This window comes from Quercus robur, chromosome 2 (assembly GCF_932294415.1).
Source record: "Quercus robur chromosome 2, dhQueRobu3.1, whole genome shotgun sequence".
Classification (NCBI taxonomy): domain Eukaryota; kingdom Viridiplantae; phylum Streptophyta; class Magnoliopsida; order Fagales; family Fagaceae; genus Quercus; species Quercus robur.
In genome coordinates this window covers 87,238,500-87,255,559 of record NC_065535.1, presented here as the reverse complement: position 1 = coordinate 87,255,559, position 17,060 = coordinate 87,238,500, and the positions used below count along the sequence as shown (strand labels likewise).

Sequence of the window (17,060 nt, the reverse complement as noted above, 5' to 3'; positions counted from 1 at the left end):
GATGTAAATTTCATGCGAGCTGTGCAGGATTAGGAGTTGGAGTCTTTGTTGAATTTCATGGATGTGATCAATGGGGCATCAGTAAAAGGAAATGGGGAGGATAAATTGTGCTACAGAACAAATAAGAAAAATGGATTTATAGTAAGTAGTTACTATTGGGTTTTACTTTGCATTAGTGACCAATCTTTTCCTTAGAAACCGAAGATTCCTTCTGGAGTTGCTTTCTTTGTTTGCATTGATGTATTGGGGAAAATTTTGACAATTGACAATTTACGGAGGGAAATTTTTTACAATTGACATTTTACAGAGAAAGAATGTGTGCCCTTTGGATTGGTGTGGAATGTGTGGCTTTTTGATTGGTGTTATATACTTATATGTGTAAATGCAATGGTGAATCAGTAGACCATCTATTACTGCACTATCCTATTGATATAGAATTGTGGTCTATGGTATTGGGTTTATTTGGAGTTTGTTGGGTCATATCGAAGGCCGGTGGAGTTGTTAGCTTGTTGGCCAGGTCATTTTCAGCATCACCAGAATGGTCATTTGTTGATGGCTGGCCTGCACTGCTTGATGTGGTGTTTGTGGAGGGAGAGGAACAACTGGAGTTTCAAAGATACAGAGAGAGCTATGCCTGATCTCAAATTTTTTTCCCTTAGAACTTTGCTATATTGGATATCAGTTTTGCGTGGTCAGTCTATATGTTCTATTATTGATTTCACTGATTAATGAAACTTGCGTTGCTGATTGTATTGTCCCCAGTTGTATACTCTCTATATACTTGGGAAACTTGATTTTTTTTATTATAAATATCTATAAAATTTCCATTATCCCAAAAAAAAGGTTTAAAAAGCAGACTACAATCTTCTTTGCTCTCCAACTCATTTATTTTAGGTGAGTATTCTCTCATAGGTACAATAACATTGTATTAAAGTTAGGGGTTTTAATAACCCAAGTACCCACCGCACCCAGACCATTCTGATTTGCCTGAAACTCAGTCTGAATTGGGTTTTATAACTCAAAACCTGACTTGTTTCAGCCACTCTTTGGGTTCTCTTCCCCTCAACCAAGTGAACCTGACCCAACTGAGTCCTATTTGTTAGCCCCTTACCTTCACCACCATCCCTCACCTTGTCGTCTGTCTTGCCTTCACCACCGTCCCACACTCTCTTTGATCCTCATCGGCCTCAGCCTATTGACGTCACTCTTAGGAGATCCAGTAGAGCCTTACGTCTAGCCTGCTCAATCTCCACCTCATCACCTCCTTTGACATCCTTGATGAGTGTAATTAATGGAACTGTGATCGAACTGTCAACTCCAACGCTGCACTTTGGTTGATAACCCCACCCTTTTTGGTTGGCACTGGTCAAACATGAGGTGATTGGATTGGTTGGGAGGTTGATCCTTAACCCAACAGAACCTGACCTATGACACCCTAACACTAACACATGCTTGAAAATTTGCTTTAAAAACTTGATGTCATACAAAATATATATCGTACATGAAGTGAAGCTAGTCTTACTGTCCATGTAGGAAGAGTCCCTCCCTTCTCCTTAACCACAAAAACTCAATTTTGCCCACCGTTAAGAAGACTAGGCCATGACCTGATTCAATTAAAAAACTTTTTCTGCAGCTCTTTATGACCTAGTCATACTTCAGCTGCTTGTGGTGCAGTTTAATCTGACAACTACATCAGTGTGGGGAATAATTTTTTATGCAATAATTTATCCAGTTTTCAAGCCAAAATGTCCTTCATTCTGCGTGACATTTGGAAAGTTGTCTGTGCATACAATTGAAGACATTTCTGAATTAAGCCTATTGGGAAATCCAAGGATTCTATCAGCTGCATTAAGCATGGAATTGATTTTACATTGTTGTGCATAAAGCCATTTTGTCATTCTGGCAGGTTGATATTGAAATCTGGAGAATATCGAATTGGTTTGCATTGGCAATATTTTTTTGGAATATTCTTATTATGATTTTGATAATTTCTTTTAGTGCCTGGATTTCTAACATTATTTGCATAACGTGGACAACACACCTACTTTTATGTTCAACTACAAAAATAAGTTCATTCTCATTAGCCAAGGGACAACTACATTTATCTTCAAATGAAGGGCACAATTTGTGAAAAAATTAACTAACCACCAAACATTTAAAAGCATTAGTGCTTTATTTTGTAGGAATAATCATCTAGAAACAAATTATTTTGCATCTTTTGTAGCCTGCCTATTTTGCATCTTTGCACGTCTTTGATTCATTTCTTCATTACTCCCTTGGCATCTCCGTGCATTGCCTAGCATTGAAAATGTAGCAGCAATTAGTCTAGGTTTTTTGCTGCAATGCCATAATTTGAAATACAAGATGCATATATTCTAACCTTTGCCGGTCACCTTCTTGGTTTCTTAGAAGTTCTCTCCAATATGTAAGCAATAACTTCTTTCAATGTGGCTTTACGTTGTTTTTTGAAGTTCCAGAGCTCAGGTATCACGTATCTCCCACTAGGGTTGTATTCATTCATCTCCGTCAGAGCTGTTACTACAGCCATATAGACCTCTTCTCCCCATTCTTTCCTTAGTTTACTCAACTTCTCATCTTCTTCATCTATTATTTCCTGCATAAAGAAAAACCATTTGTACAGAACTTATTTCTTAGAACCAAAATGTATCTAAGATTTCTCTGTAACCTACACTTATCAAAAAAGATTTCTCTGTAACCTACACAGTAATACTTTTATATTAGCATCTTTTGGTCAACACAATGGGGCATGCTCAACGAGCGCCAATTTCAGGCACCAAAATTCGGTTGTAATTGATTTTTTTTGAAGTTAATATGTCAGACATAGGCTGTTAACTTTTTGACTCTAGTATGAATGCTACTCCAACTAGATAGGGACCTCAAATTTGGATAAATTAATTCTGCGTTTCAATTAAAACTATTTATAAAATCTTTGGAAAGTTCACCCTTTTATAGTTCCAAGCAACTACTTTGCAGTTAAATATGACTAGAGATGACAACTCTAAAAATAGAAGCTATGCATATGCAAAAGTTATGATGAGAACCATTGCAAAACATTGAATTATAACATTGAGAGAATGACAGAGATACTCAAAAGAGATACCTTGGCTTTGTTCCCATCAATCTCTATAACTTTAAATGGATACCATCCCGTATTCTGAATATACTCTTGCCACTTGGAGCATAGAATCGCAGACTTCTCCAATGCTCCATCTCCTGGATATCTTTTCTTACACACCTTTTGGAAGGGCTTTACATTAATCTCTCCCAATCTCTTGATTCCAATGGTAGTGTAGCCACTCAGGAGACCTGACAAACCCTAAGGTGAAGAAGTAGGCCTTCAATTAGTCACTTACAAGTGCATGGTAAGACACAGATTTGGGAATATGATAAGTCTGCAACCATATTTCTTAGACCATGGCTTTACTCTCAGTACTTCAAAGATATTATTTATAATATAGGGGATACAAGGAAAAGAGATCATACTGCAATCATTTCTCTGCGAGCCTCTTGTAGTTGGTCATTAATTTCACGTTCTTTCACAATAAGAGTTTGATTCAAGGCTTCCACATCTTGGAGTTCTTCAACCTTTTCCTTCAATTCTTCCTCCATCTCTTCCATCTTTTTCTTTACTGCCTTGTCATTTTCACCTCCCATGCACTCCATGACCTTCAGTTGCCCTCTCAGTTCTTCAATGTCTAACTGCAGCTTCTGTTTAGAAGCCAGTTCTCTTTCTAAGTTAAGCATTGTGTCCAATGCAGCCTTTTTTTCTCTCTGCATATGTATTATTCCAGTCAATTTTGTTTTTGGGTATTTATAAAGCTGTTCAAAGATAAATAGCATTGCATACCTGTTGCTCGTCAAGCAGTCTCAAGACACTACTACTGGCCTCCACATGCGACAATGAAGCCAAGTGAAGCACCTCATTTTTCTTAACATTATGAAAGGCAACAAAGAAATCAGCATCTTTGTCTAATAATTTTTTTTTTAAAGCATCTCTGAGCTTTGTGAATATAACTTCAATTTGTGAGAATTTTATAATCAGGCTAATATATATTCAATTTTTAAAGTATGGCATGTGTGGGTGAATGGCACCCTTCATGATTTCCTAGTGTATTATAGAGTTTTTTTTTTTTTTTTTAAAGACTGAAGGATATTACCCTTTTCTTCTCCTCCTCCAATTTTTGTCTTTCACTTACAGTTAAGGCTTCTTGCTCAGTCAGTTGTTGGCTCCAGTTATCAAGCTTCATTCTCTTACATTCTAGTTCATATTTTAACTTTTCAGTCTCCTCTATAATTCTACGAGCATTATCTTGTGCAAGACGCTGCATCCTCTCCAATTCTGATAAATGAATATGACACGTAATGATCATAATATCATGTGTATTTCCATAAACTAGAGACTCGTATATGCAGGCAATGCATCTTTGAATGCATGAGACCATGAAACATGTAAAAGTATTTCTAAAATGTCCTACATACATTCTGACAGGATTGTGGCTTGAGGCTCAATTAGAGTCTTGAAGAGCTAACTTGAGCCTGTAGTCAACTAAGCCACTAGCTTTCAATAGATATTATTCTTTTCTGCTATCATTTAATAATTAATAGTGTCTTTCTTATCATAGAGACAGGCATTGGCGCATTGCAAAATAGGAGTCATGTTGCTGCCTCATATAATTAGGAAACTGGATACTATGCACATTCATCCTACACATACTGAGCAGCTTCCACATGACTTAAAGTAAGTGGCAGGTTTTGAAGTTCAATGTGGTCTAAGAGTAATTGATTATATTGCCCTCAATTAGTTAGTAAGACTCTTATCAAAAAAATTAGTTAGCATACGTTAAGATGATGATGAGATGTGATGATGACTCTTTAAAGGTAGGAATGTTTCTACTCTTAACTATCAAATCATGAATAAAGATTAGAGGCAGATACCTCCATTGTAAACCTGGTGAAGTCTGTCATTTTCTTCCATCATTTTACTTACGGACATGCTTTTTTCGTTGTACTTCAGCTCCATCTCATTCAAATTTTCGTTTGTGATATCAAGTTCCTTAGCTAAATTCACCACTGTTGTGTTTGTTTCCTCTGTTGATTCTTTCATTACGTCAGCAACTGTTTTCAACTCGGCTTTCTCACGGAGATAATCTCCAACTGGCCCTTTTAAATGATAATCATCCGCACTTGCACACCATCCATATAAATCTGAACCGGGATACTCTTTCCAAGCATCCCAATCCTTTTTACCATGTTGAACAGCTTGAAAATCTTTATCAAATTTCCTGACATTACTAAGTCCACTCCACCCTTTACCAAAATCTAATATGACATACCCTGAAATGTCCTGGTCACTGCATAAGACTTGGGCTTCTACAGGTTGATACTGAATGAACTTTCTCAGCCAATGCACACTTTCATTAACAACTTTTTCATGCTTTTGCTGCCTCGGTATATTAGCAACAATTCCTTTCCAAGGCCAGACAAAGAGTTCATCCTGCTTGAGCTGTTCAATGACATGTCCTGGCTCAGCCTTAGACAGTGTTGAATGTGAATCATCAACAAGGTTTTCTTTCAAGTACCTTGCCAACGCAAGGTGCTTTGCCTTGTTTTTTGCACTTCTTCTATTAGCTGAGCCTGCTCCTACTCCAGAGGCATGCTGAAGAAGTTCATGGTAACGATATTCCTGTTTTTTCTTCCCACAGAAAGGGCATCTAAAGGTGGCATTTGGATTCTGGATTATGTAATTTCCAGCTTTCAGCTGTTTATACGGCTTCTCTAAGTAGTACTCTATCTCAGAATCACTTAAATCTGACTGTTCTGAACTGCTGCCCATCAAACCTGTCCATGAATATGAAAAGGAAAACTGAAAAATTGACAAACAGGAATTTTGAGATGGAATGAGATTTCATGTGATAAGGATTATGGTTGGATAAGTGCGTGTTGTGTAGGCATGAGCTATATCAAGTCAAGTGTTTACTAGGTCAAATTGATTATATAAGTGACTAAGAGAAGTTCTAATTTCCCTTAAAAAAAAAATGAGGAGTTCTAATTGTAACCTTTTTTTTTTTTTGAGAATCAAGTTCTAATTGTAACTTGAATAGTTCTTTTGGGGTATTGCACAGATGTGACTAGTGCTTCCTTAGGTCATGGCATGTCATCTATGATCAGATGAATGTGCAATTGGTTTAGTCTTTCTCATGTTGGTGACATTGTTGAAAGCATTTTTTTTTTCCTTTTAAATTTGGTAGTGTGCTTGGAAATGCCATGATTAATGCATATTATGGCATGCTTTATCAGAATAGATCCAATCTATATCATGTGCATTGTTCAGTTTATGCAACCAAGGGTCTGTTTAGTTGAGCATTTTGAAAAGGTAAGGTTATGGCTAAGAAAAAATATGATAATTTTTCTACTTAGGGAAGCAAAAATTCTTAACAACCAGACCTCTACAGTGAACTGCAATGTTTTTAGATGTCTGCTCTTCAATCAGGACCATTCAAAAACTACAAACAGTACAATAAAATGCCTGGTTTCTCAACAAAACCTGTGATATTATCTTATCAAAGCGATAACAACAGACACAATATAATAAATAAATAAATAAAATAATTTCTCCAAAAAAAAAAAAAAAAAAAAACCACACTTAAGTAATCAAAGAATAGACGATTTACCTGATTATTTGTAAGCCTAAAGTTCAGACCAATCAGTTATGCTTTTTTTTTTTTAATTTTTGAGACCAATCAGTTATGCTGAATGCTCTGAGACAGTTTAGAATTATATATATATATATATATATATATATATATATACAGTTATACACTAAACAAGGTAAAAAGGATCGCCTATTGGTTTATAGCTTATTATGCAAGGAATAAGACCTGTTATATAAGTTAGAAACTTATCAGAGAATTAGTATTAGAATTAAGAGATTCATTTCCTGTTATGGACACAAAGATATGGAAGGACCATTAATCATAGAAGCTGGATGGATATTAAGAGAGAAGGGGGAAGAAACGAAAAGACACATGACAGTTCAACCGACCTATTTAGTTTGGAGAGATTTTGTTGTTTTTTTTTTCCTATATATAGTTCCAAGGGATTAAACTCCTGGTTCAAATCTAGTTGTTTATAAAGAGCTCAGGTTCGGCTTGGTAAAAATATTGTTTATGTTCGTTTATTTAATAAATGAATCAAGCTCAAGGCTAAGTTAGCTCAAATATTTAACTTGCCAAGCTCAAACATAATAATGTTCTCATGAACAAAATCATGATCATGAAGCTCGAATGATGTATATATTATATTTTATGTTTATGTGTATTAATGTTTAAATGTTTAAATATACAATATTCTTATATGGATGGGAGATTAGATTGTATAAGTTTGGAAATAAGCTTGTACGGCACCGAGATCCTAGGTCCACACAGGCCCTGGGCCCAGTCCCATACAGGCCCTGGGCCCAATCCCACACAGGCCCTGGGCCGAGTCCCATACCAGCCTTGGGCAAAGGTCCAGCAGAAAGGTCCAGTTGTCCTGCGCCCTTCTTGGAGCTTCCTTCATGTACGAACAAGCGTAGGGTATTGAATTCCGAGAGGTGATCGGACAAACGTTCCCGGTCAAATATACGAACTGTTCCCGGGAAATTGTGATATTCCCAGGGAACTGAGTTGCCGAACATAGTCGGTCAAAATGGAGCCAAATTCCAAGATCATAAATGCTGCACCGCCCTTTCACCTAAACATCCACTTCAATCAGATAATATTGGACCTCCAGTAGCACTAACGGTGGCTGTAATCATAATCTCCCCACTAACCTTAGCTATAAAAAGAAGAAAGTTGGGAGAAGAAGGGGTTCAGAAAAATTGAGAGAAAACAGTCAAGGAGAGAGTATCAATTGAGTGTTACTTTGAGTCTCTCTACCGAGAACGACCCATTGTAGGAAATCCTTAAGCCCACTACAAATAAATTGTGAGCCCAAGTGACCTAAGGCCCAGAAGTCTTGTACTTGGTTGCTACAAAGCTAATAAAATATCCAATTATTATTTGTAAATTATTGGTAATAAAAATAATCCATTTCATAATAATTCATATATAATTCTTAACAATACAATGTTATTGAATATAATTTTATAAGCTCATAATAGGAAATCATTATATATAATTAACTCAAATAATAAAGTTCAAATATAATTTGGTTATTAATTATTAACATATATATGTAAAGGGGTAACAAATTTTAGTTGTAGTGTTTACTATATACGAGAAAATAAGAAGTTAATTAGGTAGCTAGGCTCATAAGCAAGGTCGAGCTTGAGATCTTAAATATATAATCTCATTTATTGATACACTCGAGCACAGCTTGTGTTCAATATAAATTAAATTAACAATCTTAAACTTTCAATACTTGGGTCAACTTGTTTACTACGCTAAGCAGAGGTACCATTCACGCTTTAGGGCTCATTGGTATGATTTTGTTGTATCTTTTAAGTAAACATATGAGAGATGTTACATCCACAACATTTTCCCAACAAATCATAAATAGTTAGTTGTTATTAGTTCTAATTTAAGTCTACCACTGAAATTACTTTTCTACTCCACCAATAATAACCTGTAACAACTTGCCACATATGATTTGTTATGAAAATGTTGTAGATATATCATTTCTCGTAAACATATTTTTCAATTATAAATTGTCTAATACGATCAAATTGAATTGGTTGGTGTAAACAAAAATTTTTCCCGCAATAAAATTTAAATTGTTTATTTTTACAAAGAAAGCAGTGATAAAAAGACAAGAACATGTATTTTTTTTTTTTTTTTTTTTTTTTGAGAAGCAGGCCGGTTGGCCAATTTATTTTATTGATGAAAAATCAGATACATAAAGCTTAAAAATGTCCGGAGGAACAAATTCCAACCAAATTGAATAGGAAATGACAATCTTGCTCTCATGGCTAAAGCATGTGCCAAAGAACGTGTAATTAATAGTGGTTATTTCGGTCTCATGGTTAAGTAGGATATTTGAACTTAAATGGTTTTATTTCTGATAATTCAAGAAATGATCATAAAGGGTAGACCGAAAAGGCACAACTTTTGAAGGGATAGAGCTTTCTCTTGACAAAATTAAGGCTGGATCTGTCCGAATTTTCTTCTTTTTCTTTCCTTTTTTAAAAGGATTTTCTTCCCATTCAAGTCTCAAATAATTTATCGGCACACAACTGTAATTGATGGGCAATAAAAATGATAGTAATAGTGATTTCACGTGGAGAGTGATTGCATACCAATCACTGATAAGTTGCCAAATGCAAATTTTCAAACCCAACTTTTATGCTTTTGGTGCCCAAGAAATTGACATGACTATGTAACATTTACACCATAAAAAGCTTTCAATGTTTCATGATCTAATATTGGCAATCTAAAGTTGGTAGTAATATATACTATTCTTTTGTCATCTATGCTGAGGTGCAGACGTGGTTGTTCTTATGCTCCTTGGAAAAATCTTTTATGCGCCGGACATGTGAGACACATGTCTCACTGACATGTGAGTCTATGGACATCTAGTACAGGAGATACTTTTTCCATGCTCCTCAGCCAACGTTCACCTAACAATTCCTTTGCTGACATTGTTGGCCGCAATTGCAAGTGGTTGATAAGCTAGATTCATCACATGTCTCACTGACATGTAAGTCTATGAACATCTAGTATGGGAGATACTTTCTCCATGCTCCTCAGCCAACGTTCATGTGCGGCACCGAGATCCCAAGACCCATATGGGCCCTGGGCTCAGGCCCAATGGAATGACCCCATCGCCCTAAACCCTTCTTGAAACTGCCTTCATAAAGAACGAGTTTTGGGCCTCAGATCCTGAGCTACGCTTGGCATAGAACCTCCCGAACAATCATATAAACCCTGTCCGGGCAAGTTATGGGATGCTCGGGGAACATCATTACCGAGCAGATTCGCCTGAACTGGAACCAAGTTCCAAGGCCATAATTGTTACATCCCACTCTCACCTAAACACCCACTTAAAACAGATAATATTGGACCTTCAATTGCACTAGCGATGGCAGTAATCATGATCTCCCCACTAACCTAAGCTATAAATAGCAGAAGTTGGGGAGGATGAAGGGGTTCAGAAAAAAGGAGTGAAAACAGTCATTTAGAGGGGGGAGGAATATTACTTTGAGTCTCTGTGCCGAGAATGACTCAAAGTAGGAAATCTTGAAGCCCACCTTACAAATAAATTGTGAGCCCAAGTGAGGTTGAGCCTAACAGTCTCGTTTTAGGCTTGCATAATTGGCGCCCATCGTGGGGCTCTCCTACAAAGCTGTGGTTCGATTGAGACTCAAATAAGGGAAATGTCCGAACGACATTCAGGAGGGCGTGCTGAGAGCGGTTCCATGGGATCTTCTCGGGGGTCCACATGGCGGGAAAGAAGACAGAAAAGGCGCGAGGATAGGGAGCGCCTGCGAGGAGAGGAAGAGTTTGGCCTAGGAGAAGGGTCGGATCAGACCCGCCGAATGGTGTCGGGTGTCTCGGGACACAGGCAGTATGATGACAGAGACCGAGAGCTGGAGCGGTTGCGCAGACTGATGATGGATCTAGAACTGGAAGCAAGGGGTCGACGCCAAGAAAGGGACCGCCACCACCGGCAAAGGAGAAATGATAGCACGGGAGATCGAGGCGAAGAGAGCTCTAGCCAATCCGGTACACGACGATTCCAAAACCGATCACCCTCTCAAGAATCACACCGGCGTAGGAATCACTCACATTCCTGAGAGACACGTCACTGCCGGAATCGTTCGCGTTCACATGGATACGAGGACCAAGGGTCTGATTCGCTAGAGGAACAGCGACCCCACAGTGCTGCCATGGATGCCATGAGCCGAGCCTTACGAAGGGCTGCTTGGTCACCATTCTCAGACGAAATTGAACGGGCCCCTATGCCAAGTATATTCACAAGACCGCCATTCAATTCCTACGACGGGAAGACGGGCCGTATGGAGCATGTCAGTCATTATATCCACATGATGTCCTTGCATGCACACAATGATGCCTTGATGTGTAAGGTATTCCCCTCCAGTCTCGGTTCCATGGCCCTGAGATGGTTCAACGAATTATGAAAAGGCTCCATTTGTAGCTTTGCCGAGCTGATTCAAGAATTCGACAGTAGATTCGTGACATGCAGCCGAGTGCTGTAGCCGGTGGATGCGCTACTTTCCATAAAGATGAGGGTCAGTGAAACCCTTCGGAGTTACGCCAGCCGGTACTGGGAACTCTACGACGAGATCGGTGGAGGAAATGAGAAGATAGCGGCAAGCACCTTTAGGATGGGGCTCCCCGAAGAATCTGAATTACGAGAATCATTGACGAAAAGACCTCCCGAGGATATAAGGCAGCTTATGAGGCGTATTGAGGAGTATAAATGCCTGGAAGACGATCAACTACAAAATAAGGGGAAAGCCCCGTTACTCGGGAGATCTCGGCAGGGCTTTATCCCAGCAAGACCGAAAAAAGATTTCAGGATGCAAGAACCAGAGGCACAAATTGAGGGAGTTAATGTGGCGTTCAAAGAACCTGTGCACAAAATTCTAGATCGGATTAAGAACAAATCATTCTTCAAGTGATCGAACAAAATGGGGGGTGACCCATCTCGGAGGAACCAAAACTTGTATTGCACATACCATAGGGACAAAGGGCACACCACCGAGCAGTGTCGGGTACTGAAAGATCATCTTGGGCAGTTAGTAAAAGCGGGGTATCTGAAAGAGTTTGTAGTGGACTCCGTTAACCAAAATTCCGGCCAGGGTGTTCAGTAGAGAAGGAATCCCCTCCCACCACCGCTGGGAGTGATCGAAGTCATCCACGCTGCCCCGAGAGATACAGCAGCAGCTAAAGGGGTACTGACAGTGGCTTGCACAAAAGGAGAATCACCCGAGAAGAGGATGAAAGTTGGTCGGCTAACCATCTCTTTTGGCGAAGAAGACTTATAAAGGACGATCCAACCTCATGATGATGCGTTGGTAGTAATAGCTCGAATAAGCGGGTTCTTGGTAAAAAGAGTGATGATAGACCAAGGAAGCGGAGCCGACGTGATGTACCCGGACCTGTTCGAAGGGCTCGGATTGAAGAGTCAGGATTTGGTGAAGTATGACACGCCATTGGTCTCGTTTGACGGAAGGGTCGAGGTTCCCGAAGGGCAAATTTCTCTCTCGGTGGACATGGAAGGCAAGGAAGTAGTAATGACCTTCATAGTAGTCCGATCATTCTCACCGTACACTGCAATCCTGGGAAGGCTGTGGATCCACGCAATGAAGGCCGTTCCGTCCACCCTACACGTGAAAGTGAAATTTCCCACCGAGTATGGAGTCGCTGTGGTGTGAGGAAACCAACAAGTGGCTAGGCAGTGTCTGGTCGTCGCGGTCAGATGGAAGAACGAACAGCTCGGACAAGCAGAAGAGACCGAAAAAGAGCCTTTATAGCAATCACAGAAGCCCCGAGGGGAAACGAGGGCGGACGTTGCCGAGGATGTTTTAAAGGTCAGAATTTTTCCGGACGAAGACAGGTATTTCCAAATAGGCACGAGCATGAACAACCAAGAAAAGGCAGAAATGTTGTTGTTTCTTTTACAGAACGTGGATGTTTTTGCTTGGAGTCCGTACGAGGTGCCCGGTGTAGATCCCGAGTTCATTGTCCACAAGCTTAATGTGGACCCATCATTCCCCCCGAAAAAGCAGAAACCGAGGAAATCATCGAAGGAGCATGTTGACGCGGTGAACTTGGAAGTCCAGAGGCTGAAGGAAGCAGGGGTGATAACGGAAATATTCTTCCCGAGGTGGTTGGCAAATACGGTGGTGGTGAAGAAAAAGAATGGTAAATTGAGAGTTTGTGTGGATTTCATAGACTTGAATAGGGCATGCCCCAAGGATCCGTTCCCAATGCCCAAGATTGACCAACTAGTAGATGCCACGTATGGGCACCCGAGGATGAGCTTCTTGGATGCTTTCCAGGGGTACCACTAGGTCGCCTTGGCTCCCGAGGACTGAGAAAAGACAGCATTTATTTCCCCGAGTGCTAACTATCACTACGAAGTCATGCCGTTTGGGTTGAAGAACGCCGGTGCCACATACCAGCGGATGATGACGAGGATGTTCCGAGAGAAAATTGGGTGCACGGTGGAAGTATACATTGACGACATGGTAGTAAAAAGCAAAAAGGAGTCGCAACACACGAAAGACCTCCGGGGAGTATTTGAGATACTCCGGAAGTACAAGCTGCGCTTGAACGCCAAGAAGTGTACTTTCAGTGTGGGGGCTGGAAAGTTATTGGGTTATCCGATTTCTACTCAGGGGATAGAAGCCAATCCCGACCAGATAAACGCCGTGAATCGCCTCATACCGCCGAGCAATCCGAAGGAAGTACAGGTGCTAACTGGGATGTTAGCCGCCCTAAACCGATTCATCTCCAAATTCGCGGATCGTTGCAAACCATTTTATCAGCTTCTGAAGAAGTGGAAGGGGTTTCATTGGGACGAGGAATGCGACAAGGCCTTTCGAGAACTGAAGGAGTACTTGGCAAAAGCACCCATGTTAACAGCCCCGGAGTCCAGGGAGGATTTGTTTATGTACCTCTCAGTGTCTGACCATGCCGTGAGTGTTATGTTACTAAGGGACCAAGGAGTATAGCAGCCAGTGTATTACATAAGCAAAACCTTAGTAGATGCCGAGACGAGATAGCTGCCCCTTGAGAAGCTAGTTTTGGCACTAGTGCACGCCACGAGGAAGTTGCCGCATTACTTTCAGGCTCATACGGTATTCGTCCTCACGGAGTATCCCCTGCAGACGTTGCTAAAGAGATCGGACTTCACGGGCCGAATAGCCAAATGGGGAACTCGTTTGGGTTCGTTCGACATAAGGTACCGACCGCGAAACTCGGTAAAGGGACAGGTTCTTGCTGTCTTCATTGCAGAATTCACCCCCAAGAGCGACGGGAAGATAATATGTAATGCGGAGCGTCGTCCGTGGAAAGTATTTGTAGACGGCGCTTCGAATGCTATGGGGGCCGGAGCTAGTATTGTCATAATCACCCCGGAGGGCATACGATTAGAACACTCCTTCAGATTAGGATTCAAAGCCTCAAACAACGAAGCCGAGTATGAGGCCTTCCTGGCCGGGTTGAGGGCCGTATTGTGTTTAGGCGCGAAAGATGTTGAAATTTATTCGGACTCTCGGCTAGTCGTTTATCAAATCTTGGGAAGCTTCGAAGCTCGGGACTCTCGGATGAAAGCCTATCTGAGTGCAGCCAAGCAGATCATTGGCCGGTTCGGGACAGTGAAGGTAGCCCAGGTAGGTCGGGCACAAAACAGACATGCCGACTCGCTGGCCACGTTGGCTTCATCCTCTACCGAGAACATACCTCGGCTGGTCAAGATAGAGCTTATAAGGGAGACAAGCATCGAGGTGAAAAGTGATGACAACCTGGCTGGGGTTGAAGTTGCCATGATGTCAATGGCAAATCCGTGTTGGATGAACCCGATCATAGACTTCATAGCCGAGGATAAAGTTCCGGACGATGAAAAGGAGGCCAAAAAGATTCGTTGGGTGGCTTCCCGGTACTGGCTGTCGGCAGATCGCAAGTTGTACCGGAGGTCTTTCGCAGGCCCTTACCTTTTATGTCTACATCCTGAGAAAGTGAACGAACTTCTGACCGAGCTGTATGATGGAGTATGTGGTGGCCATGTCGGAGGATGGTCTCTAGCGCACAGGGCCATAACCTAAGGGTTTTGGTGGCCACAGATGCAGAAGGATGCCGCAGAATACGTCAGGAGGTGTGAACAATGCCAAAAGCACGCCCCTCTGATCCACCAGCCAGCAGGACGTCTAAACCCCGTCAGCAGCCCGTGGCCATTCGTACAATGAGGGCTAGACATCCTCGGCCTGCTTCCCCGAGCAACAGGTAACCGCCGTTTTGTATCAGTGGCTATGGATTACTTCACGAAGTGGGCGGAAGCCAAGGCCTTGGCCAACATTCGGGATATCGACGTGAAAAAGTTTGTGTAGAAAAACATAGTCACAAGGTTTGGGGTACCGAACTCACTAGTATCAGACAACGGGCTACAGTTCGATAGCAAAACTTTCCGAGCCTTCTGCAGCGATCTCGGTATTAAGAACAAGTACTCAACCCCGGTATACCCTCAAAGCAACGGCCAAGCTGAGGCAGTGAACAAGACGATTTTGAACGGGTTGAAGAGGAGGTTGGACGGGGCAAAGGGAAGATGGGTTGAAGAGCTACCTAACGTTTTATGGGCTTATCGTACGACTCCCAGAAGATCCACGGGTGAGACCCCTTTCTCTTTGACATATGGGGCAGAGGCCATAATACCAACCGAGGTGAGCTTGTGCAGTGCATGGGTCACAGGATTTGACCTTGCCCAGAACGCCGACCTGATGATGGAGTGCTTGGACTGGTTAGAAGAATGCTGGGAGGCCGCAACCATACGGCTCGTGGAGTACCAGCAGAAACTGTCCCAGAGATATAACCAAGATGTAAAGGAGAGGGAATTCAGCGCCGGGGAACTGGTTCTAAGGAGGGTCGTGGGAAACATGCGAGACGTAGCTGCCGGGAAGCTTGCTCAAACATGGGAAGGGCCGTACAGGATTACCGCCATCGCTGGCGCGAGGGCTTACTACCTGGAAGATCTCGACGAGAGGCCGCTCCCTCGGCCATGGAATGCTCACAATTTAAAGAAGTTCTACCCGTGACCATCCATATAGTAAATGTAAGTCAAAACTTTGTACTTCGCTAAAGTCAAGATAATGATGAAGTTACTTGTCTAAGCTATTTTTGATCTCGTCATTGCACATTAAGAGAATCTCATGTTTTGTACAAACAAAATTTTAAGGACAGAAGCCTCGTCCTCGGTTCGATCAAAATCACCGAGCAGGCGGAAACCTTATCATTACAAAAAAAATTCTAAGGACAGAAGCCTCGTCCTCGGTTCGATCAAAATCACCGAGTAAGTGGAAACCTTATCATTACAAAAAAAAAAAATTCTAAGGACAGAAGCCTCTTCCTCAGTTCGATCAAAATCACCGAGCAGGCGAAAACCTTATCATTACAAAAAAATTCTAAGGACAGAAGCCTCGTCCTCAGTTCGATCAAAATCACCGACCAGGCGGAAACCTTATCGTTACAAAAAAATTTCTAAGGACAGAAGCCTCGTCCTCGGTTTGATCAAAATCACCGAGTAGGCGGAAACCTTATCATTACAAAAAATTCTAAGGACAGAAGCCTCGTCCTTGGTTCGATCAAAATCACCGACCAGGTGGAAACCTTATCGTTACAAGAAATTTCTAAGGACAGAAGCCTTGTCCTCAGTTCGATCAAAATCACCGAGCAGGCAGAAACCTTATCGTTACAAAAAAATTCTAAGGACAGAAGCCTCACCCTCGGTTCGATCAAAATCACCGACCAGGCGGAAACCTTATCATTACAAAAATTTCTAAGGACAGAAACCTTGTCCTCGGTTCGATCAAATCGCCGAGCAGGTAGAAACCTTAACCCTTTTACAAACACTAATTGCAAATTCATTCTCGGATTATCCAAAGCACCGCGCAACAGGTTTTGGACGGCTCTCGGCCGGACATACTACAATATAAGAAACCGCTAACATAATCTAAGCAAACACGCAAATAAATAGAGAATCATTCAACGAGTTGAAAGCAAAGTCAAAAAGCAGAATTAATATCTCGTCGCCAAAACTCGGCAATTGTTTTCGGGTCGTCCCCGTGAAATAAGCAAATTGTTCGTTCACCATAACCCGGTGACGTAGACAAATATACCATTGAAAAAATAAATTGAAAATGCTATAAAGATAAGTGAAAGCACAAAAAAAACTAGACTGCAGATAATCAGCTGGAGGGCCGGGTTGGATCTGTCACTTCTTGCTGGACAGTCAAGGGGTAATGCGGGTCTTCACCAAGAAGGTCCTGTACAGTTGGGATGCTAGTGGCCTCCATCTCATCTGGCTCGGCATGAGCATCGATC

At 41.4% G+C, this 17,060-nt stretch overlaps 1 protein-coding gene across 1 annotated transcript; it reads right to left on the bottom strand.

The window, feature by feature from the left end:
- Positions 1–2,389: 2,389 nt before the first annotated feature.
- On the bottom strand, positions 2,390–10,931 carry LOC126704897 (factor of DNA methylation 5-like). Its single transcript, XM_050403885.1, has 7 exons — positions 10,742–10,931; positions 4,957–5,859; positions 4,179–4,360; positions 3,869–3,949; positions 3,505–3,792; positions 3,122–3,337; positions 2,390–2,614 (listed from the first exon to the last, which is right to left on the bottom strand). Exons 1-7 carry the CDS (start codon positions 10,929–10,931, stop codon positions 2,390–2,392), a joined length of 2,085 nt encoding a protein of 694 aa, XP_050259842.1.
- Between the last annotated feature and the right edge of the window lie 6,129 nt (positions 10,932–17,060).